The sequence below is a fragment of the Trichoplax adhaerens genome, genomic scaffold (genome assembly GCF_000150275.1).
Source record: "Trichoplax adhaerens TRIADscaffold_1 genomic scaffold, whole genome shotgun sequence".
In the NCBI taxonomy this organism is placed as follows: domain Eukaryota; kingdom Metazoa; phylum Placozoa; class Uniplacotomia; order Trichoplacea; family Trichoplacidae; genus Trichoplax; species Trichoplax adhaerens.
This window is the reverse complement of record NW_002060943.1, coordinates 6,159,207-6,184,887: the sequence shown is the minus strand read 5'-3', so window position 1 is coordinate 6,184,887 and position 25,681 is coordinate 6,159,207. Positions and strand designations below refer to the sequence as shown.

The window sequence follows — 25,681 nt, the reverse complement described above, 5'->3', positions numbered from 1 at the left end:
GTAGAGATATTTAACGGTTACGATTGCATGAACTTGGATATTGCCAAGATAACGGTAAATAGCAATACAAGGCTAAAACGTAGCCAAAATACGTATAATAATTGTTCCTAGAATGAATTATTATCACGACAACTGTGGATCCAATTGAAAGTATATTATGTCCGTTTAGATAACAATCACTTTGTATTGTACTGTATTTATTACTACAGTTAAAATTGCATCTTGTTACGGTTCTGTGACCAGCACCAACATATAAAATGGCAAGGCTATACCTATCTAGCAAAGATAAAGTAGCAACAATTTTATGTTAATGTAGATTGTAAGTCTATCTTTTTTATTAACTTTAAGTTTCTATATTAAAAAATAGTTGATAGATAACTTGCAAAGAAAGTTTTCTATTTCCTTTTTTCCATGTATAAAAAAATTGTCTATATTATCGGTATTTCAAAAATGTTTTCATTCGTCTATGCTTACTGCTATCTGATACTGTGTCATTGATAACTCGCATGAATAAGTGATGTATTAATTATTAGAGCCAACTTTGAAAGGCTTAAAACAGCTAACAAAGCCTATATTGTCGGTTGTATTTTTGTAGCAAGTGAAACTTGTAATAAATAGTTACATTATGCGTACGTTATTCTATACAAGGTGTACCAATGATTATCTTTTTGTATTTAGTGAATGATACATTATAAAATATAATTATATGCTTTAGAGGAATGGATCTGAATGCTGCCTCCTCTTGTTCTTTCCTACAGACAAACAAAAACATGATTGAGGGAATAGTTAACTTTCCAACAAAATCTTTTAGCTAACTACCAAAGATTCCTTTTAATTTATCAAGTAATAGCTTCGATGATGGCTGTATCAATAATTTACTATTACTATAATAGCAGATACGAACTTGCTTAACTGATACCGGTCTTCTCCAATATTGTACCATTTGATCGGAGTTTCTCTTTAACTTCAAATAATTATAATTGTCACTGTCATTGGACATTATCCTACTCCTTGATAATTGATGACTACTTTGCGGTCTACTCCTACCATTTATCTGCGTAGATTGGCGTAAAAAATCGATTAGATTTGGCTTACACTTAATATAATCAAAATGATTGAAATCTGAATAGAATTACAATCTGTAGTTTTAACTGTTCGTAATTACTGATTCATCTAAATGTTATGTAGCGAATATATTATATTATATGCACTAATCAACAGAAATAAGGATTTATTAATTACTTTTAATAATGTAAACCTTTAAAAAATTCTTAAGCAGAAATGAGGTAAGATTTACCTGTTCTGTAAAATGTTTTAAATCTTTTAAGGTAATAATTTCAGAAGCTGATTTTCTATAGTTAATTGATCTATTTCCACCATTTCCAGTGCTAAATAGAGTTCAATGCCCATATGTTAATTGATATTGACTTTGTAAAATAGGATTTCCTCCTCCATCATCACACTTAGCAATGGACTACTAACTTCAATTCTCTCTTTACATCATTCTTATATTGACAAATAGGCTAACGATCCAATATCGACTATAATAATTAATTAATGCCCGTGCAGATCTACTGCAAGCTTTTAAATTTCCTACCTAAGGCAAGGAGAATGGATTCGTTTTCTTAATGTTGGCGAGGCCGTTCTTTTCTCAAAAATTGAATTATCATCCATAGGGCTAATGGAAACTTGTTTATTTCTATCTTCATGCAATCGTCTATCTTGTTTCTTCTTTAACACATGTTGATATCGAGTAATTACACCGGCTGAAGAAGTCCACGCCATTGCCTGTCGATATTAGTTTAAAGCAGATATTGTAGAAACGAATTTAAAATCTTTTTTCTTGGATAAGATATTCTAGATTTTGATTACTTAAAGTAAATTGATTCTAGTCTTAAAGGCTTACTTGGCCATTCGGTTTACATAATATAGTCATACAATTTGGGGATACTGGCCATCTTTTCTCTTTAATCCATAAGACGTCTAAAGGTGGACGATGTGGATGTTGGCTATCTGCGGCCCAAACCTATTTATAAATCGGAATAGCTAAATATGATTCCACATAAACTATATTCTCTTATTTCAATTCAATCTTACTGTAACTTTCGATTCAGCAGCAAGAGTAAAAGTGATAGGAAATTGAAAGGAAGCCATAATATGCCCCTCTGTTCTTTGCTGTATCTGGAATAATCCTAATTCTACATCCTACAATTATAATAAAAATAATATCACAAGTATAAGCACAGCCCTTCCTAACTCAGTATCATGGCGATAATTTATACTAGCTTTAATTTGTTTTAAATTGATTCAATTCAGTTGTTAGGATAACCATAATCACTTACTTGATTAGAACTAATATTGTGTAATTGGACAAAATATCCATTTGGATCAACATCTGCTATGACAACAGTACCGGTAGTACTGTCGATAGGATACAAAATAGACATAGCCAAAAATTATATTTAAGGTGACTAATAATTTATAATCGGATTAGGTATTGGATGATAATTTGGATGATCTATGAACACACTTTATTCTTATTTTACTAACCAAGAGAAAGGAGGCAAAGATCCAGTTGGAACTGTCATGGATGATAATTCGGTATTTCTTGATGTTGCACTAAACAGTTTTGTCGATCGTTTGCTAAATCTTCTAGTATTATTATCGTGAGCACTATGATTATCCATAGTAGGACTACTCAGTCTTGTACTATTTTCGGCATTTTGATGTTGATAATGATGATGAGAATTTGCCTTCTGATGGTCAAAGTCTATCGCAATCGGTTGTGCTTCGTAATGATCATCATCGTTATTTTCCAAATTACTGGATGGCATTGAATGGTCGTTGTGCTCGACAATGAGATCTTCAAGATGTTTTATCCTGCGTTGTATTTCTTGTTTCTTGAGTATGTTACAATTTTCATTAACTTTTAATCGATTAAATAGAATCTTCAATTCATTTTCATATGCTTGTAACTGCAGAGAAATGTAAAAGGGGATCAAGCAGCTTTAGCACCGAAATTGAACTTATTTTTTGTCATTTCTTTTATTAACTCTCAATAATGATAGATGACGGAAATAGTCTAAGTAGCATTTACCTTGTCTTGGATTTTACTAGTCGTATCCCTAAGTAGATCATCGCTGACTTTTAAGCGTTGATTTTCTTGCTTCCATTCAAGTAGGGTTGCCTAAAATGAAAGGACAGCCATGGTAGGTTCAGTAAAGGTGATATGCGCGTAGAATATTAATTTATCAAGAGTGAAAGATTAAGTTTTTAATCGATTTTCTGGGCCTGCTTCGGAGTGAGATTAAAGTGAATATAGCATTACTTGGTTAAGACAGAAAGACTAAATTTTTAATCGAATTTCTGTGCTTGCTTATCTTGAGATTAAAATGAATATAATATTCGTTAAGAGGGAAAGATTAAATTTTTAATCGATTTTCTGCGCCTCTTTTCGAGTCAGACTAAAGGGCCATGAAAATAATATTACTTCGTTAACATACCTGGGTTCATAAAGTAAAGCTTATTTTTGCTAACTTTGCCTAAGCTGTCTTTTAGCGTATTCTAGTAGATAGAAAGAGTCCCTTAAAAACTAATCTTTCCTCTTAACCTTAATAAGGTAATATCATTTTTAATTGATGCTATCCCAACTATCCCTTTTACCTTCACTCTAAACGAAGTACAAAGTCGATTAAAAGCTTAAGTTTCTCTTTTAAGGGAAGAGAAGGATGTCAATACATTCCCTATAAGTTATATGCTGATTAGTTTTAGCAGCTTTTTACGGATATTAAAGTAGATGACAGATAGAGTATTCTGTTGAAGTGGGATATATGCTAAATACAAGTAGATGGTTTTACTTTAGCTGGATGTTTTCTCAAAGGTAAAATTATTCAGTAATCCTGTGAAAGATCTGATAGTTATTTTTTGTACTTTGTATTCAAGTGAAAGAAAGAGTTCTATTTGCAGACATTATTCAATTAGGATTATTAATTGTTAATTGCTATTATCCTCTTTAATATACTAGTAGGATTGAATAGGCAATACAAGGAATACTTTTACATGGTTTAGATACGTTCTATAAAGCTATTAAAAGATCAAGAAATGCTCGAATAGACAGCCAAAATGGCAATGGAATTTCTATTTCTATGGTAGAACGACTAGCAATCTCAAAATAATGGCAATAAAGAGTACGACTAATATCCAATCACCTTCCTTCGAGCTTATTAGCTTTAAAATTACGCCTACTAATTAACGATATATGATAGTGATCTACTCTACAGCAATTTCTAGTAACTATTTTTACTATATTTAAGTAATAAAATGTCGTAATCTTCAGTATCATTAAAAAATGGTCGCTAATTAAAAATATAAGATGCAGATCTTGCTTAACAGTTAATAACAAATCATTTGCATCAAAATCCCCTCGTCGGCGTCGTTAATTTTTTTTGGAGGGGGGGAAGCTATAAATTACTACCATACAGTGTAATCGTTGGCTTTAAAGGCTAAGGGTAGTTAGTCACATAAAATGGCTGTCTAATCTAGATTTCCAACTAATTATTTCCACTGGAGTGCTACAAACTAATAGAAATTCCATGGATTCTTGACGTAGGAAAACTAAATAAATGATTAATTGATTGACCATATAAAATAGTCCGCTAGCTTTCTTAAAATATCTGGTACCTTCGTTCGAATGTATTGAAATGCGTGATATTCTTTATGTGGAAAGATAAGAATTAATAATCTAAAAGTAGTGAATTAGATTGCTCATAATGCTTCGCTGCCCTCTTCCAGTATATAAACTGCAAATATGTATGATAGAAATTAGGAAAGCAAGTCTTAAGTCATAGCATCAACTAACAAATATTAGCTTGCTTATAACATTTAGTTATTATCTTCTAGCTTGTCAATAAACTATGTAAAGGAATGAAGAAGATGGGTCCTAAATCATAACGTAACTAGCAATTTAGCCTGCTTATAATGCATAGTGTTCTTCTTTCGAGTACATTAACAGAAAGTATCTACGGTCCGGTAATCACGAAGATGAGTCCTAATTTATAAATTAGTAATCCAACTTGCTTACGACATCTAACTATCTTGTTTCCGGTATATTGAGAAATTATGCATGCAATAGTCTGGAAGACAAATCTCCAAATCAAGATATAACCTACCAATCTAGCTAAAAGTTGTCTACATAGCTATCTTTAACCGATAGAGTACACTGATAAACGATGCGAAAAGTAATTATAATGACAAGTGCGGAATCATATTATCTACGACGAATGGATCGAGATAGCTTGAAATAAGGATATAAAATGATTGAGAGTATGGAATATTGTTATTATTTGAAGAATTTGACAGAGTATTTTAACATTATTTTGCTTAGTTATACGCTTAACTAGATCAAGAAGTAGCCAAAAAATTTACCTTATCGATAAAGGCTTCCCCTTGATTTAATGTCGTGCTAAGGAAGGAAATAAGGTAAAGCAATTAAAATCTAAAGCAATATAGTCAACGCAGCAGATACATATATAAAAAATATATATATACTCGTATGCTATATATATGTATGTATCAGCTGCATATGGTAAACAAACTTAAATAACGATCTATTTTGAATCAGTGTACTCATTCCATGAAGAAGACAAGGAGAAAATAGAACTAAAGTGTTAATTTACCATCTGATGTAAAGCTAGTTGCGATTATCATCCTAACTGAACCATTAACTATAATCTTACCCTTTTTCTAGTGAAGTGAGTACGATAAAAGTTAACTAAAACATTAATATATTTACATAGCAAAAGTACCTAGAAGAGATTTGATTTGATGTGTATCCAAGGTGTTTCAATTTGCCATCGATTGTTTTATATTGGTGTAAATTCCGATTATTAATGACATATAGACGTAGATGATCCGGTTGGTGTTTAACACATCCAAGGTCGTCATCAATCTTGGATGAAGATAATAACCAATCGTTCTCTAAAATTTCCATATTGCATCCTCTTCCAATTTATCTTATAATAGCAGTGTTGTAACGGGAATCTTTCACCTTACTATTTACCTGATCGTGGAGCTCAGAATTATATCTAAAGCGCAACACTATTTTAGAACAACGTTATGGAACAGCAATTTTTAACTCATTTAATTCGGTTGAATGAAATACTTATTTAATCTATGTTACAAAGTGTAATTAAATATTATTTCATTCTCTTAAGTGCACTTGGCTGTTGGTGGATCAGTCCAAATCTATCTCTAATAACTGCCTTCAATCCTACTTGCAGCACTAGATCAGGTCGGTCTGACTCTGTAAATCAAAATCATCTACTAAGCAAGAGTAGATTAAGCCAATTAGACTTAATTATTTTGATCGTTATCTCTCTGTTGACTCTGTTGTTATAGTAGCCAACAATAGCGTAAGACAATAGCCAAATTGATAACGCATAGATAATGTAATATATATTATCAGCATTAATTACTGTCATGGTCTACATCGCTTTCTATTGTTTTCACCAACTTAAGCGCTGTATTGTAATTTATAATTCATCGATTAACAATAAGTCACGTTATTTAAAATAGATTGCAAATACTTCACCTGATGCTACCACAAGATTGGTAAGATTATTATGCTTGCAGTGGTTTGGCAATTGTTCTATATTAAATTATATTAGTCATCAAAAATTAATATTCATCATATTTATGCATAGGTGAATTTAATTGCAGCTGAAAGAGCATGATGATTACACATGATGAAGCGATTAATTAACCCTTGTTTAAGTAATCTGAAGGTAAACCATTTACTATTCATTCATTAACAGAGAATTTAAAGATTTATTGAGTCTATCCGAGCTCAGTTCAGCTAACTTCTACCACGGGAGATATCTTGATTTTAGCGAATGCTTTCAATCTTTATCTTCTTATTATCGCTCTAAAACTTCTGTCACCCTTAGAATATGTCAATCAGTTTCTAATTTAATTCATCGTATCGTCTCTCGTTTCTGTCTACTTATCTACCCGAGCGATTAACCGATCTACAGATTTCTAGAACATGAATAAGTTATCGTAATACAAATGCAGAATTTTACTAAATTTTCTGGCATACTTCAGATTAAACGCAGCTAACTTGCTACGGAAAGAATGTAGACTGCATACTTAGTCTTCTGTAGCTTCCGCTTATTATAATTCTCTTACATAGACTCTGAGCTATCGAAATATTACTTTATCCCAAATTTTTATTCGCTTTAATGTCAATTTAATGAAATTATCTTTCGAGCAATCCTATACTTCTAACTGCTTGAAAGATTAATTGATCCAACTATCGATACAATTTAGAAAGTAAACTGGACACCCTAGGACAAGATTTTGCATCTATTTTCATTAGGTATAATAAAGGACCCATATTTATAGAATAACGTTACTATAATTACTATGACGGTATTTACATTTTACATTCTAGAATGATTCTTACAAGCAAGATAAACCTTAGTTTGCTTCGAGTATTTTAAATAAAAGAGTAAGACGTTTTCTTTTCTTGTCGTACGCATAATGTGCGGTATTGTGCATCTTAATAACTACTACGTACAGGAGTATCCGAAAACTTTGCGAAATGACTCATGATTGCGAAATAATAAATTTGTCTACTAATTTTTTTCGATTTACATTAAACTAAAATAAGTATGATGATCTACGTATCTCATACCACACTACAGACGTTAGCGATAATTTTACTATCATAATGTCAACGTGAATGCAACAATCCATACTCTAAAGGAATCTATAGACGCCTCCTACGATCTTATCAATATCGTTCATTTGCAAACTCCCGCGGAAACTTCTACACGGTGGAAATTAAATACTAAACTATCTTGAAATTTTAATATTAAAAATTACTAGCGACGAAGTTGTGGTCATATTTTATAGTGCTATGCTTTTCCGCAACTGGATTTTAGGATAGGATACGTATTATAGTTTTTCGTAACAGAACTTGAAATTATGATATTAGGTTCGCTCTAAGGCGAACTCGAGTTTAGCAAACATGTTTTTATTTAAGATAGAATATTGACATATTTCAGAGCGCTTCCATTTATGAACCAATGCGGTACTGTACAGAAAGATCTGATTAAATTTTACTATTGTATCGGACGGTATAGGAAATTTACAGTGAACGAATGTACGTGTATAACGCGAGAGCTACTAATTATCTAATAATTGAATATTACTTGCTAAAGATTTATAACACCAATACTGAAAGCAACTAACAATAAAGCTTACCAAATGGTAGATCAGTTCAATACAAAGATTTTAAAAATGAAATTACTTTAAAGTTCGATATGTTAAGTACTGCGGCATGCACATATATGGCTATTTATGAATCCGTGGAGATGGAATAGTACCTTCAAGGCATTGAAGGTAAAGCGAACCTGCTTGCTAAGAAAGGAACGAAAAATCTTAACCAAACAAAAAATGTTAATGTATACGACTAAGTTCTTCGACGGTTTTCAAAACATCCTCTACCATAGCCGGGCGAGTGCCATCCGCAGTTTGTATCTGTAATTTGAAGATCGTTTAATTTCTATAATTTAAGTATTCATGAAAAACAATTCTAGCGGTACGTACAGTTAATCCGTTTGCAACTCTTTGCATATCTTCCGGCGAAAGGTCTAAGAAGCTCTCAACAAGATCGCCATCAACAAAACTTTGGCACGGCTCAGTCTTACGATCATTAGAAAATGAGCGCCAGCTGTAGTTTATCATTCAGGTCAATAAGTTGCTATGATTAATTACTTATCAATCTCTCTGTAACAAATGCCATTTCTAAATAACTATCACTTTTTCACTAATTAACTTAAAGATTAAATAGCAATGCATATAAAATGATACAATTGGTGTTCAATCTTCCCAACGCCTTTGACAACAGTGGATAGTTTGTTTGCAATTGCCGAAACAAATTCGAACATAGCTGGTGCCAATGTGACCACAACACCTGCATCATTAATTTCATTTATGCCATTCGTTAGCACATATACAAGCTATAGATAAATAAATCATGACAGCTACCTACCAACTGCACCAGATACAGTACCAAACAAGATAGAGCCTTGTACGCTATCAGGAATATCAACGGTATTTTGCATTACCAAAGACCCTAAACAATCAAAACGAATAGTTACATTTTCAATCTGTGGCAATGTTAATATGCTTCACATGTTGTAAAGGATCTAATACCTTGTCTAAAAACGTTTACAAATTCTCCCACATGATAAACACCGACCGTCGGTAAATGTTTCTGTTCTTCTTCTGACGACGAACTGTCAATAACATATTGATATGCTATTTAATGCTAACAGACTTACGCGTGAATATTAGTCTAAGTGAACGCAGCTTCGAAGTTTAAAATTTAACAACTCGAACAATAGCGAACCTATTCTTCTGGCAGGTAAATAAGTTATGAGAATTTTCGCCACCTAAATAAGAATCATCATCGATTATTTCCACAGCGGTCATCCAATTAGGGTCATTGTTCTTGCAAATCTGAATATATACGGTAATACAAATTCAGTTCCATATTGTAGTATTAAAGGGATATTTATGACATTTCATACCAATTCGATCTCATTATTCATAGGTCGATAAGCGCATAACGAAATTGACCGCATTAGATCCCCAATCTAGAAAGAAATTATCGTTACGGCATTGTTTTAGTCACATGAAATAAAATTTACTTTTAAATTCACGTAAACTTACGAGAATAAAATCTCCTTTAGTTTTCAAATATAGAGCCAGGACGTTATTATGGAACGATGTTTCTTCTACTAACTCCTTATTAGATGTCCATTCATAAACAGAAACCTAAATTTCATTTTTAGATTGCAGCAATTTATTAGCCTTTTTACAACGAACACTTTCGACTGACATCATATTTCAAATAAATAAGCTTAATTAATCTCTTTACAAACCGTGCTGTTGACTGAGGCTAGAAGCCTGCCGTTGAAAGCAACCATGCAGTATACTGCTCCCGAAACTTCTTTACTGTGTACTTGTTGAATTTTACCTGTTTTAAAAATTTTTAGCTATAAGAGAAACAACTTGCAAATTAATTTTGGTACATCAAAATGTAGCTATATTAACCTTCGAAGTATTTCAATATTCGAATATTGCCTTTGGTGGGTTCCTTATCTTCTAGATTTACAAAAGCGGTACCAACACAATAATAAGCCTCTGGATCGTTCTCAAACGTGCATGATATCAAACTCATGCCCCATTCACAGTCTTGTAACTGGAGTGCACATTGAGCTAAAGGCCGTAGAGGAAAAAGGAAGGCTCGTTAAAAACATATATGCACAAGACAAAAATTTAAAATCTTGCGTTCAGATTTGTATGTCATACCATCTAAAGAGTGCTGATCTATAATGAGAACCGAGTCAATATTTTTCTCTGAAAGAGTGTCACTGTCAAAAGTTGACGAGGAGTTATCACTTTGTTCTGGGCACATAGTACGGTTTGATACTAGTAGTGATGCGCTTTGATGAGTTGGCACGAAGTTTTTGTCGTCTTCAGAAGGCACCTCAGTTCTACAGGTAATAATGCCGAAACTTTGGGATTCTTCCTGATGAGAGATTCGCCTAATTGATGGTTTAAAAAGTTAACACATCAAGATTTATAAAGGATGTTTTAACATTTAGGTAACAACGAAAACGTTTAAGTAAATACTTGCCTCGTAGTTTCCCCTAAAGGCTTTGTTCTGATATGTAGTTTTTGAATTTCATCAATAGTTCCAATTATAAAACCTGAATCATTTACTAAGGCCAAGCTAAAAATAGGAAGTTTTTACAAAATATCAAGAAGGTTTGAGAGATTTTTAGACCGTGTAGCATACTTTGAATTTTAGAAATTAGCTTTATAAAAATAATTTCTTTTCATTAAATACGGACCTATTCGGAAACGACTCTGAGTGGAACGGTGACATAAAATTTACCTTCTACATTGGCAATGATTATGATTAGCCGTCACAGAAATCAAATTATGTTTGTAATCCTTTCCAGGAATTATTACAAAATGATATAGTATCTACTAACCTTAAGGTTAACATTCGAAAATACTAATTTATGATTATTTATATAAATAACGGTAGGACGATCACTACAGGCAAAAACGTTTGAAATGGAACCAGACTTAAACGTGTACAGGTTACTGTGTACTACGCCAAGGTTGACGGATTTTCTGTTGGTTAGGGAACCTATACATGATTAAAGGCAAATTTTATCAAGTCATTGGTTGAACGTTAAGATTCAGTAAAAATTGTAGCCTCCGCTTACAGGTAGTAGTATTGACCAGATAGTAAGCAAGAGTACCATCACCCATGGCTACCAACAGATAAATTTCGTTATCAAATCTATTTAGCATGATGGATCGTGGAATAATATCTAAAAATAGATTGAGGGCATTATATCATTGTAAAAATGACACTTTCCAGATTAATTATATTATTAATTATAAACAGATAGTAATCGTACCACCACCAAGGGACTCCGTGAGCATCAACTGCAAATTGGGTAGTAATAACAGTCGAGCAGACATGTCAACCCAGAGGCCGACAGCGCAAATTTGAGCCCGCTCGTTATCATCTAGAAATAATATAAAAATAATATAAAAAGTATTAATTAATTGCGACAGTGGGCTTGCCAACATCCACAAGCATTCTTAAATGAAGATATTGAAAATGTACATCGTACCTTTCAAACTGATATCAATGCAGGCGATATCATGCTCTAATGAAATATTGCTGTATTGACGAGATATAGTAAATTAAAAAGATGTAATTGCAAAGTTTAAAGTTTCATTCAACTGCTATTAATTAAATACAAATTACACAACTTAAGCAATAGCTCATTATGCTAGAAGTATACAATACCTGACTTGCTTCAGTTCGCCCTCACCAATTTCTAGATAGAATAATTCACAACCACTGGCTACCATTATTTGCGTATTGCCAGCAGTTGACTTGCTAATAGTTTTTCCATTCGGTGGTTTCCACTCCCTTACATTTGGATAACCGGACTGATATTATACAACTGCCTGAGCAGATTTAATAGGTTTCTTTAGTAACAATTTAAACGACTTACTGTAGTAGGCCTCTTCCATCACAACCAGCAAGACGGACAGATTCGTTTGATATCTATCAAAACAAGCAATTTCGAATTTGCACAAATTTGAAAGATAATTTATCGGCGTAAAATCTATACGGCTGAATACATGCAATGTCCTCTAGTACCTGAACTATTTGATCGAAAGCAACATTAGCCGCAAAATCAGTTTCTTTATAATCATCGAAACCAGAAATATCAGTTTCTTCAACTTCTCGGCCGTCAAATTTTAAAAAGCTTTATGTTGGAAATAGATTTGCATGCTCAGTGATAAACAATAAATATCAGCGTTTAGCTATCAGTAATAACCATACCGAGAATGACCAGCAAAAGAAAGCACCAAAACATCATCATATTCACTTATACTGCGAGAAACTGTTCGTAAACGCCAAATACCACAAATATGGTCTAGATCTATGTTCGCCAATTCATGAATGCCAATGCCGTTTCTTAAGACCCGTAATGAGGCATTCTTACCAAAACCAGAGCAAGTGACAAGCTACAGCATTCCAATTTTTCAAAATTATGATTAGCACACAATAAGTAATTGCTGCACCGTTTACTCAGTGATTGAAACTTAATCATACTTGGCTTTGTCCTTGTTTATCTAAGTCCACAGAAACCATATCAATAATGGGACCCAAGTTGGTAAAATTATCGATCACATCAATATAAGAGTCAGTTTCTGAATCCGGTGAAGTATTCAGCTATGAAGCAAATAAATAAATTACTATAATGAAGGAATAAATGAAAATTGAAAACATATTTCATTCGATTATTCGAATTTACTCAGGGACTACCTTAATAAGCTGGGAATCGCCACAAGAGGAGCCAATATAGGCAAATGCATTATCGAGGTACGTTATACAACTTGGAATAGACGTCTATATGTAAGTTATAAATATTCATGAGCTGTGTATAAAACTTTTATTAGATATACTTAAGTACTTTATAAACTATAGAATTACTTCTCCTAGGTATTCTAAGCAAAGATCTTTGACTTTTATTCCAGATTGCGAATGTTCTTGAACTAATATAAGCATAAACAGTCTACCACTATAATCTCCCAAAAGATAGCGACAGCCATTCGAATCTACACGGCCAAAGCATGTGATTCGATCCTGCGTTAGAATGGTTATTAATGGTATGTTAATATAGCAGATGTTTTCAAGTACCTATTCAATGCTTTCAAGTGTTATCAGATCTAAAAAATCGCTGTCATAATCACCTTAAGGCTAGCTGGAGTTATATGTAAGCTATCTTGACCTTTATAGTATGAAATAGATCCTGCACCGATAACGACCATTCCACACGAAGGAGGCGGAACTGTTGTTAGAATGATTGAGATATAAGAATAGTGTAAGTACTGTACTGTATCATTCAATATTAAACACTATCGATTCGTTAAGACATAAATGGCATCTGACTATAGCTGCAATGAATCATTTTGAAATTACCAGGTAAGATCATAAATGCTTCTTCCTCAACTTTCCCGATGTTCCAGGGTTGGCGATGTATATCGGCATTTTGCAGAGATATTTCGTAGGTCTTCAAATACCGGTTCTGACCACTCTGTAAATTGTATCATAGATACCATATCGGTAGGAAAGTTTAATATTTACAGTACATATAGCATATCAAGTAATATTTACATATGCACAATTATAAAGACATTATTACTGCATAGCGTGATTGATTAGGTAGGAGTTGGTGGTTAATTTAAGTATTGCACTTACTTCATATATTAACGCTATCGTTGGTTCTGTAAAGCCATAAAGAAATTTGACATCAAGAACTTGTAATTCTTCCAATCTACAAGAATTGAGTTTTATAACGCAACTTTTACGATATAATAGCAATTGTGTTTTAAAATCCATTCAAAGATATAAGATATAAAGCTTAAGCCAATTCTACACTGTATTACCTGACATCCTCAGCACTCATTTCTTTATCGGTATCTAATTCTAACGGGATTAATTTTAACCACCCATCGTATAATTTTAAACAAATCACTTTACAATCTGGATCGACTATACCGATCAATCCCGTTTCCGAGGGCCTGCTGACACGATTCTGTGTAGATGCAACCATACACATAAAGATATTACATAAGAAATGTATTCGTGCACCATTTGCACCTCCGTGGTATAACAAATTGATAAAAGTTTCTATGCTATCTCTTTAAACAAGAGTTTACGTTATACCCTTTTAATATAAGTTAGTGCCTTTTAAGTATTACAACAATATCTGTTTGGATTTGTTGTCAAAGCGAATCTATCGTACCGAATTTTGTTATCATAATTAGTCAAGATTTTGAATACAGTATGAAGCTATTACTATGCTCACTAAAACCATTCTACAATATATATCATTTTACTTAATAATTTTTCGTACACTTGCAAATTTAATTTAACGTCAACAACCATAGAATTAACTCACCTTCATATCACCGTAAGCCCGCGTAATAATTGATTTAGTTTCTGGTTTATATTGCAAAATACAGACGCGATATCGGCACGTTAAAATGAATAGTAAATCACAATTTTCATTCTGTAAGTAAAAGCATGCATTTATCAGTGTTGTATCGGTTATCCTTAAGGTTCGAAATCAAGTTCCAATTAGTTATAGCTAGAATTGTCAATAGAAAGATCTTTATCAACCTAAGCAATGCATACTCTCTAATCGTTTTGCAAGTTACGCTAATAATTATAAATTTTATCTAAAGCTGAAACATAATGAACTCAGTTTAAATTTGATAACGAGAGCTGAAGGTAAGATATAGTATTTGTGATTTAGTATTTGCGGTTTGGTCGTTGTATTCAACGAATCCTTCGGTATGAAATATTGAGTTACGCACGGACAGCAACCATCATCATCAATTCGTTATGTCACTAAGGTATATTAAAATCGCCATGGCAGAACTGGTCAATTATTATGGCAAGCGCAGGGCATCGTCGATTCAAGATTTCAGTACAGTACTGTAGGATTTCATTCACTTTTAGGGATGGACTAATACAGTATATCAAGAGTATGATTCACGCGTTGGTATGTATGCAAACTGTCCAGAATAGCCTCAAATATGAGTAACGCGTTGGATAATGTACTATGCATATATCCCATTGGACTTGTAGGTGAAATGTGATCCAATCCTTGCACAATATCGTATCATAATAAATGAGAATTGACTGCATTTATAAGCAGAGAAAGAAAGTATAGCACGAAATGTAAAATGTAACATGCTGTACAAGCTGTAAATAATGAATGGTACGAGCATGCAAGCGCGGGGATTGAGTGCAAAGCGTGCATTCATTGACATCAGCACAGCACTGTAGACTACCATTTGAGATTTTATGTCAGTCACTACAGCCTTGTCTATTCATGCCATTTGGTGCTTGGTTTGATGAAAGAATAGGAAAGTGTTGAAATTTTCTGAACGTTTACTTGCTACAAGATATCATTTCCAATAGGGTGTCGAAATGAAATCAAGGATGCACGTTCTTGCAAAATAGACCCCGTCACCTTTTGAAGAAGCTCTTCGTATACTAGGCTAAAACTGCTGAAAGCGAACTGAAATACATGCAGCGATACATTTCCAATTATTTCATTTTTGTTGTTATTGGTAGTTGTAGCCATGTTACGTCCACCAGTCATCAAGACTTCAGACACGCATGCAACTATCCAATCTCAGTTTACGAGTATACAGTAGTAATTATAACGTTACGACTGCAGTACGATGACTGGATGGAGATTGGAAGATGATGGCTATCATTGACGTTGGTTGCTAGTCCCCTATTTTCATAATTGTCATTACTATACCTCAGGTCTTATTAGCTGCATGCTAGCAATTCTACCGTAGACTCCGACATCTAGAAGTGGTACAAGCCCTTCAGCGGTAACCAGTTGAATATCCAAACGATTGTTTTTAGCCACAATTAAATTGAGATCATGGGGGCCAGTGAAATTGCCGAATAATGAAGCGTTGGCCGCTGTAGGTTTATGAGCTGTGACAACGTAATTACAAGCCATTATGGTGTAAGTTAACTGAATTATTGCATAGCAAAGGTTGTAGCAAATGCAAGCCGTTCACAATCTTTGAATTTTAGTCTCCAAAGTCAGTCTTGAATCTTCCAAGCGAGTTAGCAGGAAAGCAATTTTGCTGCTGATTATTGAGCAGTCTTTGTTCACTGCCAGTGATGCTTAGTCCTCTGACTAGTCTGTCATGGCTTTAACCGCGCAATCGTCAATGCGTGGTATACGATACTGTAGCAAGGGATTTTTTTTTCGATTCGTGCAGTACAGTACTGTCGACTACAGTATGTACATTGTAGCTGTACAGTGTGCAGTACTGTACACTGTACTGTTGACAAATTTACAGTTTTACAGCGTAAACGACAGTCACTACAACAGCCTCATTATGAAGATCTCGACTGGTGAGATTGTACTGTTGGTCAAGGTTTCAGTCTGTCCGATCGAAGTCCATCGCCATATGTTTGTATTTTGGCGAGTGGGATGCTCGCATATTATTTTACGTGATTAATTAATTGAAGAAAGGACAAAACTACTGCGTATGGTCTTAAAGGCTTTAAGCTGCAAAGTGTAGAAGAGTGCATCAGTAGAATAATAGATCGCATAAAAGCTAGTGCAATGCTTTCATGATACGAGGTACCACTTCTGCAGTCTACTGTATTCTTTTGAGGGAAAATTATTCTCAACGATTTACCGCTCGACTCGATCAGTAAATCGGAATGGAAAATTGAAGTACGGGTACAGTAGACCATACAAGTACTGTAGTAGAAGACGGGGTAACCAATGATTCAAACAACCTTTGCTGTACTCGTATGGTCTAGTACTGTACAGTACTGTCCTATTTTTACACAGTGCAATGTACTGTAAACGACAGTGTACGGTACTGTGCTTTCTTTTGTTTACAAATCTCGTGGTTTTTCTTCTACTGTATGGTATGATCATAGAGGTATGATACACTCACTGTATGATCCCGAACATATTCCACAGTCCACAGTTCACGGTTCACGCCTTGCATTATTGTTCCTTCATGACGCAATTGATGCAAACAAGCGGTGCAGCCTTACGGCAGTTACGGATTTCCAACAATCCTAGATCGTTATTCTAACTTGTTCTCGCTAGAAAAGTTGGTGTTCCCATCGATACAGCATCTTTAGACCACTATTGCCTGCATTCTACGGCATTTTTGGGGGGCAATTCTTCTTATTATTTGCAATGTTATTATGATAGAGTAGATGACAGAGTAGTCTACTCTACAGCCGCACATTGTTCATCTTTTTAACTAAAAGTATTTCTTAATCTCTTCCGCTTGCTGCTACTGGACTCTACAGTACAGTATATTGTAGTGCATTATTGCCGTGTAACCATACTGTACAAATACAAGGCAAAGCTTGAAAAAAAGAAATCTGTAGATCGTCAAGACGTCAATTCTTTCAAGACAGAATTACTAATACGCCAATATACTGGCACACGACCCTAATTAATTATCAACAGTGGTATCAAGGACTTTACATCCTAGATTTTCAACACGATCACCTTATTGCCTCGACATCTTAACTTCATAGCTATCCACGATTCTCCCCGTCTTGTGCCATCTATTCGCGCTGTTGCCATCTGACGCTCCATATCGCCCATTTATCTAACCATATATATATATATATGTATATATACATTTGAAAGTAGCACAACTTAAGAATGAGTTCAGTTACTACTTTCCCTACTGAAGATCCTCGCACCATTTTAAACGGTAAGTTCTATTTTTCTTGATAAGATTGGTTTATCAATAGACTCGTATAGCGTATTGGGGCAAGTCTCGGTTCAATGACACCCTTATTTCCTTTTGATTTGACGCTACGACAGTATTATTATATATTATCCATTATCCATTTCATTCTATCCATGTTTTTTGGTTGAAATGTATAACATTGAATTCGAGTCGAATCAGGTCGTTTATCGGTACCAATGCAGTTATTTTATAATGTTAATGTTGTCTAGTGGTATTGTAGTGCTCATGTTGTCTCTATTTTCCAATTACTGTACATTGTACAGTCTACAGTATCGTTTCAGTTTACCTGCCTACAACCACTATCACTAATGAATTATAATTACGGCATTTGAACCTACTAGATTATATACTTCACTGTGCCATAGAACATATTTTTCACTGTTATTTATACATTTATGCACCCCGTATACAGAAAGAGAAGAATTTTGGTGCGGTTTTCTATGTACCAAGTTTTGACTCCTTTTTGCATACTTTATTGTTGGTGCTAGTGTAAGCGTACAAAATTGCTAATATTGCAAAGAACGAAGGCTATCAACTCGGCGCACTACAGTACTATCTGAAAGTAGCGTACTGTACCCTATGTACTGTACACTGTACCCCGGGCTGTCCTTCACTGATATCATGCTGTTACCGCTGAAAAAGGTTCGGTTCATACAGTACAGTACAGTATGGAACTTATGTAAACAGTGCTGACTCAACTAGATGCCATTTTTTTCTTTTGATACCAAGTTAGCATATTCTATCCTGAAAGTAATTCCTGTCAAGAATTAGTTGATCGAGAGATAGGATGGATCAATTATTTTAAACTCTCAAAATTGAACGATAAATTACGTTACCACGCTTACTGTACACTGTACAGTACTTGCTGTGAATCGCTACAGTTGTTGTCGGCATCAGTGTTCCAACACTGATCGATCGGCATGCTGAGTTCAATCCGTAAATTGGATTATTCAATCAAGATTTACAGAGATAGTCAATACAAGCAGCAATTCTTTGAAGGAGCGTTAATTGATCGCTTTAGTTAATAATACAATGCTGTGTCGAATTACTGTTAACTATACAGTATGTACTTACTCCGATATAGTACTGTACATGAAATGATCTCCACTATGCAGTCTTTTCCTACTGTCAGCATACATGATGGATACTAATAGCAAATACTGCAGGTAGGCTGATCATACTGCTATTACTATTAGCCCGAAGAATTGGCCTTCCCATAATGGTGCAAGCGCAGTGCAGTAAATAAATAGAATCTAAACCAGCAATAACTCATTTGCTTAATAGTATGGTAGTATTACTGCATCATTCACTCGAGCTTCTCTTATTTTCTCTGCTTTTCATATTGCATGGTACATTGTATGTCTTGTTCGATGCTGATCGAAAGTGCGGTTACAGTGCTGTAGCTATCTAGTCTATTGCAGTGAATACAGTATATATTGCACGTTCTACAGCACTGTTTATATGTATTCACGGAGAATATCATTCGTTTTTTATTGTCTATCATAACCAATATTTTGATAATTAAAAAATTTTATGCTCAGTAATAATTTACTCATTCCAACTTTTATTCGTAGATGTGGATCAATTCGTAGACGACCAAGGCCAATTAAATGTGGAGCAAATAGAGAAATACTTGAGTAACGAGGAACGGAGTCCTGACAGGTATGCTAGAAGCACTCTACTGTATAGTACCGTAGTAGTTCTACATGTTGCACATATGGACGTAGTAATATCTTACAACGCTATAATTTCTTTACAATAGAAGTAAACTTGATTTAATTCAGGTCAGCGGTACTAGCTGTAGTATACTAAAGATTCTTTATACTTATCGAAATGCTTATACATGACTTTACTTGTACCTAATCATAGTCTCAGGATATGACTTGCATGTACGAGTATACCCTGTCGGAGAAATAATTCACATACTTTATTACGGCATTGGTAATGCAGTGACTGCCATCATACTCGACCTTTTTCATTTCACATATGCCACGAAAATTACTCACGATCGGTACTGTTCTTTCAGCACTCTATTTTTTATGAATCATTATTATTCTTAAACTTGCCTTACATATGCATTGCAAATCCTTTAGCATTTAGTATACAGACATAATTTCGTTACACAGAGAAAACTCACCTAAATACTACACGGTTTATTAATTGATGCTGATTTATTTGATATACTGTATATCAAACACTTTTGGAAAATGAGCACTTGCTGTTTATAATACTATAAGTTACGCGAATAGCAATTACATGTTATTCCATATGTTGTCCCTACATTTCATTTAGTTTATAAGCATACATTGCCAATCGAATGCGTTGTCTCGATTAATTCGCTTAATTTTAATACGAGCAACACAGTCATGTTATATTGGACTGTTAGGTTCGTAGATTGTACGCTGTACAATCTACAGTACTCTATTACTATACCATATTAACTCTACGCAGAGTTAGGTAAATATTAGTTCATGACATAGCAATTTCTGCTCGTGTTATGATCTTCTCGTATATAGGGTGATCAGTGTTCCGTAAAATACCGTACAGCGTTTAATAATTAGCGAAAGTTAATTATTAATTAAATTCATCGATAATTTGAACGATGAATGACGTCACTATTGGCGTGGCAACCTAGCAACCTAGCAACGATTACAGTGCCGCTTTTAATCAATTATTATACTGTACACTGTACAGTACACTATATTTGGTGGTAAAGCCTCTCCGTCCACCCGTCTGTTCAATCTTCCTCGAATATTACACTTATTGACTTCATCGAACGTGATCAGTCTTTGAAATTGAAACTTTTGTAAGATTTAAAATTAATTCGATGATGGGATAGACATTTTTTGAGGTACAACAATTCAATAGGAGAAGGGTACTGTAAAATGATGAAAAACTGTACTGTAGTATTCTGTAATCCCAGTCATGTACAGTATACTTGTGTACGTATGTTCCGTCTGGATAATATCTGTCAGCATGACAAGATAACACCTTTGCATTCGGGTATTTGATGTTTTATTATTCCTAGTAACAGAACTATAGTAATTACTGTGACTTCTACTTGATACTTAGATTATGCATATCTTCATAAAATATTGGAATTAACTTACCAATCTTTTACCTTTTGAGAATTAATGGTGCGCTTTATGTACACTTTCTAGTTTCCTTAGTGACTTTGATAATAATCAAATCCAATCCATCAATGTTGGTGGTGATGATATGGACTTTGGCGAATTCGTTGGTAGTGGTCATATGCTAAATGACGAAATGAACAAAAATAGTAAGTCAACTTTACGATAACACAATTTTAGGAAATTGAAATAACATTGGTGAGATAATAAGTCTTGTAACGATAGCGCTAGAAAATCTCATACAATGAAAAGAAAATATTTTCTTAACCTCAAACGTCAACAATTTAGTAAAATCTCATTTGCTATATATACAGAAGCATTACTGTAATTGAAAATTACCCTGTATTATTTTCATAATTATAGGAATATTGCCAGCTGTCGAACCGCATCTGTAAGTTCTGATCGATATACGAATGCCTTATTATGCAATTTAACTGATTTGCCTATAGATTGTTGAAAACTTGAGGCATTTAAATATGCTATCGATGCATTGTAGTTTAATTAAGTAATGCTACTTTTATGTTAATTCGTAGCGTCTGCTCGTCAGCTCCCTATACGGAAATGAAACTTTCACCTGGATATCAGCAACATTGTTCTCCTCCAAACTTTAACTACGGTGCTGCTACAGCCTCACCAGAACAAGGATATCTAACGCAAGCGCCGCAGTATATTCCTGATATGGAGTAAGTTGGCTATGCCTGGTACAATTAAGACCACAAATTATTGCATATTTACTGTACAGCTAGATAATCCTGCAACCTTTCTCCAGAATTTGATTCCTTATAAATAAATTCTCAACTATTGCTTATTTATATTTTTCCATTCTGATAGTATGAAAGCAGCTAATAAGAAGCGAAAGATAGACTCTCAAGCCAATATACCAGCGACTATATCATTAAAGAATCAAATGCCACAGTATTCATTAGCTAATCATAACCAGAACAATTTTCATAATGGTTACAGTCCTAAATATGGAGAATCAATTAGCCCAGCCAGTAGTGGTTTGTCACAATGCAATCAATTAAATGAGAGTGGTAAGATTTATCGTAATGTTTACGGAATAGCAGTACAGTTTTACGACCGTATATTATTGGGAAAGAAAAATAATAATTTATCAGATGAATTGTAGTCATTTAGCTATGATTAATTCTTGTCTGAAAAATAATTTAACAGACGTCATAGATACAATGTCCAACGGAACACAGAAAGGATCGGTTAATCATCAGTGTATCAATTGGGAAGCTTATCTTACCGATGAAATGACTATGTTGTATGACTACCATCATAACGAAATGTAAGTTGCTACGTCAATTGCGCTCTTCTTAACTGAACAACACTATTTTATAAATTCGTGGTGGAAACTATTTTATTTATTACATAATTTAATCATACCTTTGTTATGTTATTCATAGATTACCGATATCATTTCGCGTTGATGCCGATAAGGGATTTAATTTCTCTTGTCCTGATGGTGCATTCGTATGCCAGAAGAAGAACCACTTCCAGGTTTGTTGAAACTGCGAAATTTCTCTTTTATTATAAATAAACTTCTTACTATGCGATTTTTTTATGTGGTATCCTTCTGATATATAGGTAACCATCACGACTTCATTAGAGTCCACTCCAGTTTATGCTAAATCAGAAGTAAGTGTCTTATCAGGAATGCCTACTAGGCAAATACAGAATACATTAAGTTCGATGCCCTAACTCGAATTTTAGGAGCAGATATACTGTTATCACCTTAAGTCGCGCATACTTTATCTAAAATTTATTATAAGCTACTGTTATCTCATCAACGTAGTCATTAGCTCATTAAAGATCTTTGTTTAATCATCTGTTGTATTCTAACCTTCGATTAATCTAGAACGGAAGTATGGTTGCAATACGCAAGATGTACGTCGATTTATATGGAATAAAGGTTAGTAAAGTATTTCCTGTGGCTTCATTTTATGATATTAATCTCGGAATATTAACTAAAGACAAAAATTTAATCTCAGGCTGAATCTCCAGACTCGATGGTGAAAATTGAACAATCACAATCCGATCGTAGTAAACGACCATATGAATCGATTGAGTGAGTAAAATTAGACTATTACCGGTATACCATGCCTCTAGATTTAGTTCATATTTCTACTGCTAATTTTGCTGACTATACAAATCCGATACTTCTATCTAGAATTGATCTCAGTACTCAATTACAACAAAAGACCACTCTTGGAAGACTTCATTTTAGGTAATTGTTGAAACAAGTTGATCTTTCTTAGTGATGAAAACTGACGTAGCCAAGATAGTTACTGTCTGTACGTGCTAGTGGCACCTTCAGTTTTATAGTAACAGGAATTTCTTACAACGTACTTATGTGTTTGGTGACGTCAAGCTAGTTTGTTATAGTAGTCTAACTGTTTACTTCGTGTATAGTGAAACCACTGCAAATAATATGCGTAAGAAAGGAAAGCCAAATCCAGATCAAAGGTATGTTGTAATGGCTAATTCGCTGTTAATATTAAGGTAACAGTGCGCCCTTAACTAATTAAAACTTTTATGATTCTCTAGATATTTCTGTCTTGTTGTTGCTCTTTACGCCGAATTGAAAGATAATACTAAGCGTCTAATCGTAGCTCAAAAATCTGAAAAGATTATCATACGGGTAATTAGAAAGGAGTTATTATTCATAATGGTGTGTATCAACTTATTTACATTACAATATTTTATTTTTAGGCATCGAATCCTGGACAGTTTGAGAGTGATGGAGACTCATTATGGGCTAAGGGCTCGTCACCAGATACTGTTATTCATATGGTACTTGAACACCTTTGCGGTTTTGTATTTTGAAATGATTGGAATATATTACTTAATTTGCCTATTTATCATATCTAGGGACATGTTGGCATTAATACTCAAACCCCTGATGAAGCTCTAGTTGTTCACGGAAATGTTAAAGTAACTGGCCATATCACCCATCCCTCTGATGAAAGAGTGAAACATGAAGTCCATGAGGTTAGAAATGGAATAAATGATGCTATTACGATATACAGACAACTAAAAATAGAAGATATTATGAAATATAGGTAAATTCATCTGAACAATTAAGAAACGTTGAAAATATGAAGCTAGTGCAGTTCAAATATAAGGAACAGTTTGCTGTTCCAGCTGGTCTTGATCCATCTTTGTTGCACACTGGTGTCTTGGCTCAACAAGTGAAGGAAGTTATACCAGATGCAGTCATTAAAACAGTACGTGTAGATGATAACTTAGTATAGTTCTAAGGATTTGAATTAATACTCAAATATACCCATAGGAGGATGTACTACTAGCGAATGGAGAAAAAGTAGACGGGCTCATGGTTGTCAATAAGGTACTTAATATTGATGCTTTGATTTTGATTGTTGCGCGTTCCGATTACAATGCATTAATATACTATATTTTCAATAATAAAGGATCGAATTTATATGGAGAACGTTGGAGCAGTAAAAGAACTATGTAAATTGACGGTAGGTTATGGATAATGTAAGAAATACTTATGAGTTTGTGTTTTCAAAAGCATAGTTGATTTTAATAATATCCTTATTTTACAATTCTTCTGAAAGTCTAAACAGTATCAAATCCTATAGGGTAATTTAGAAAATCGAATATCGCAATTAGAAGGTACAGGCAAGAAATCTTCCAAGGGAATAAGACGTGGTAGCAGTTCTTCAACTGCTACCAGATGGAGTCGTTCATCTGTTGGAAGTCGCAAATCGGTTATTTGAATTTAATTATAATTAGCTTTGATTAGACGATAGGTGATGAAATCTTAACGAAAATGTACTGTAAAATTAGACACCACCTAGAAATTCTGGATTTTTCTTCACCCATTCTTACCTTCATATGATTATGGCAATATTTATCCTGGTCATGTTATTGTGGTTAGTTTTCATGACTTGTAGAAGTAGTAATAGGAGACCTAAATCGTCATAAAAATTTGAAATTTACTAATTAAAGTTTTGTACCTTTTTGTGCATTTAGTATTGGAGCAATTGTCACTCTCTACGTATTGCATTTGCAACGTGATACTCCAGATGGGAATTTACCTGGTACTTTAGATAAGCCCACCGACTCAGTAATAGTATCAGCTTCTACAGAAAAGCCAGTGCTTGTTCCCACTGCTGAAAATATGGGAACTTGGCCTAAAAACCCTACCGTAAAGCCGCCTAATCCTGGAAAGAATATATATACAATAAAATGCTGTCCTAGTGGTGCTGATGCGTCAGCGTCTACAATAAATATCTCGACCACCCCTAAACCCAGCCCTGAGCAGATGGATACTTCGAACAATATGCGTCCAATGACAAATAGTAATTGCAATTTATTGTTTTAATTATTCTACAGTATAATTTTTCATTTCGTTTTATGTTAAACGTTGTTTCTAACTACTCTTAAAGACGATGGACATGTTACTATACCTGATCCAACTGAGTTACCTCGCACTCAGATCTTTGAAGGCAATTATGTTATACAAAATCAAGTTAACTGTCTATCGTGTGGGTGAGTACACATTACCGTAACTATTGTCTTGGCGTGTAAACTCATAGAAGCTTCGCCATTATTTTTTACTATTTGTATTA

At 34.0% G+C, this 25,681-nt stretch overlaps 3 protein-coding genes across 3 annotated transcripts; 1 reads left to right on the top strand and 2 right to left on the bottom strand.

The window, feature by feature from the left end:
* Positions 1-225: 225 nt before the first annotated feature.
* TRIADDRAFT_63507 (uncharacterized protein) lies at positions 226-5,989 on the bottom strand (the record flags this gene model as incomplete). Its single annotated transcript, XM_002107910.1, has 10 exons — positions 226-276; positions 1,298-1,388; positions 1,598-1,788; positions 1,907-2,026; positions 2,098-2,205; positions 2,343-2,421; positions 2,551-2,975; positions 3,098-3,187; positions 5,425-5,461; positions 5,805-5,989. 10 exons carry the CDS (start codon positions 5,987-5,989, stop codon positions 226-228), a joined length of 1,377 nt encoding a protein of 458 aa, XP_002107946.1.
* A 2,471-nt stretch (positions 5,990-8,460) lies between these two features.
* Positions 8,461-16,163, bottom strand: TRIADDRAFT_18324 (uncharacterized protein; the record flags this gene model as incomplete). Its single annotated transcript, XM_002107909.1, has 30 exons — positions 8,461-8,541; positions 8,611-8,734; positions 8,875-8,977; positions 9,056-9,139; positions 9,220-9,302; positions 9,416-9,525; positions 9,597-9,662; positions 9,739-9,843; positions 9,951-10,045; positions 10,123-10,287; positions 10,381-10,600; positions 10,705-10,804; positions 10,926-10,972; positions 11,070-11,230; positions 11,310-11,417; positions 11,508-11,618; positions 11,727-11,776; positions 11,906-12,031; positions 12,117-12,169; positions 12,266-12,374; positions 12,452-12,636; positions 12,725-12,844; positions 12,935-13,021; positions 13,106-13,258; positions 13,366-13,463; positions 13,595-13,709; positions 13,874-13,949; positions 14,062-14,210; positions 14,577-14,687; positions 15,954-16,163. 30 exons carry the CDS (start codon positions 16,161-16,163, stop codon positions 8,461-8,463), a joined length of 3,405 nt encoding a protein of 1,134 aa, XP_002107945.1.
* A 6,333-nt stretch (positions 16,164-22,496) lies between these two features.
* On the top strand, positions 22,497-24,561 carry TRIADDRAFT_18287 (uncharacterized protein; the record flags this gene model as incomplete). Its single annotated transcript, XM_002108686.1, has 11 exons — positions 22,497-22,583; positions 22,671-22,721; positions 22,942-22,995; positions 23,075-23,151; positions 23,254-23,310; positions 23,496-23,549; positions 23,631-23,724; positions 23,796-23,876; positions 23,955-24,074; positions 24,146-24,310; positions 24,376-24,561. Coding segments are annotated over 11 exons (1,026 nt in total), but the record flags the coding sequence as incomplete, so codon positions are not given.
* Between the last annotated feature and the right edge of the window lie 1,120 nt (positions 24,562-25,681).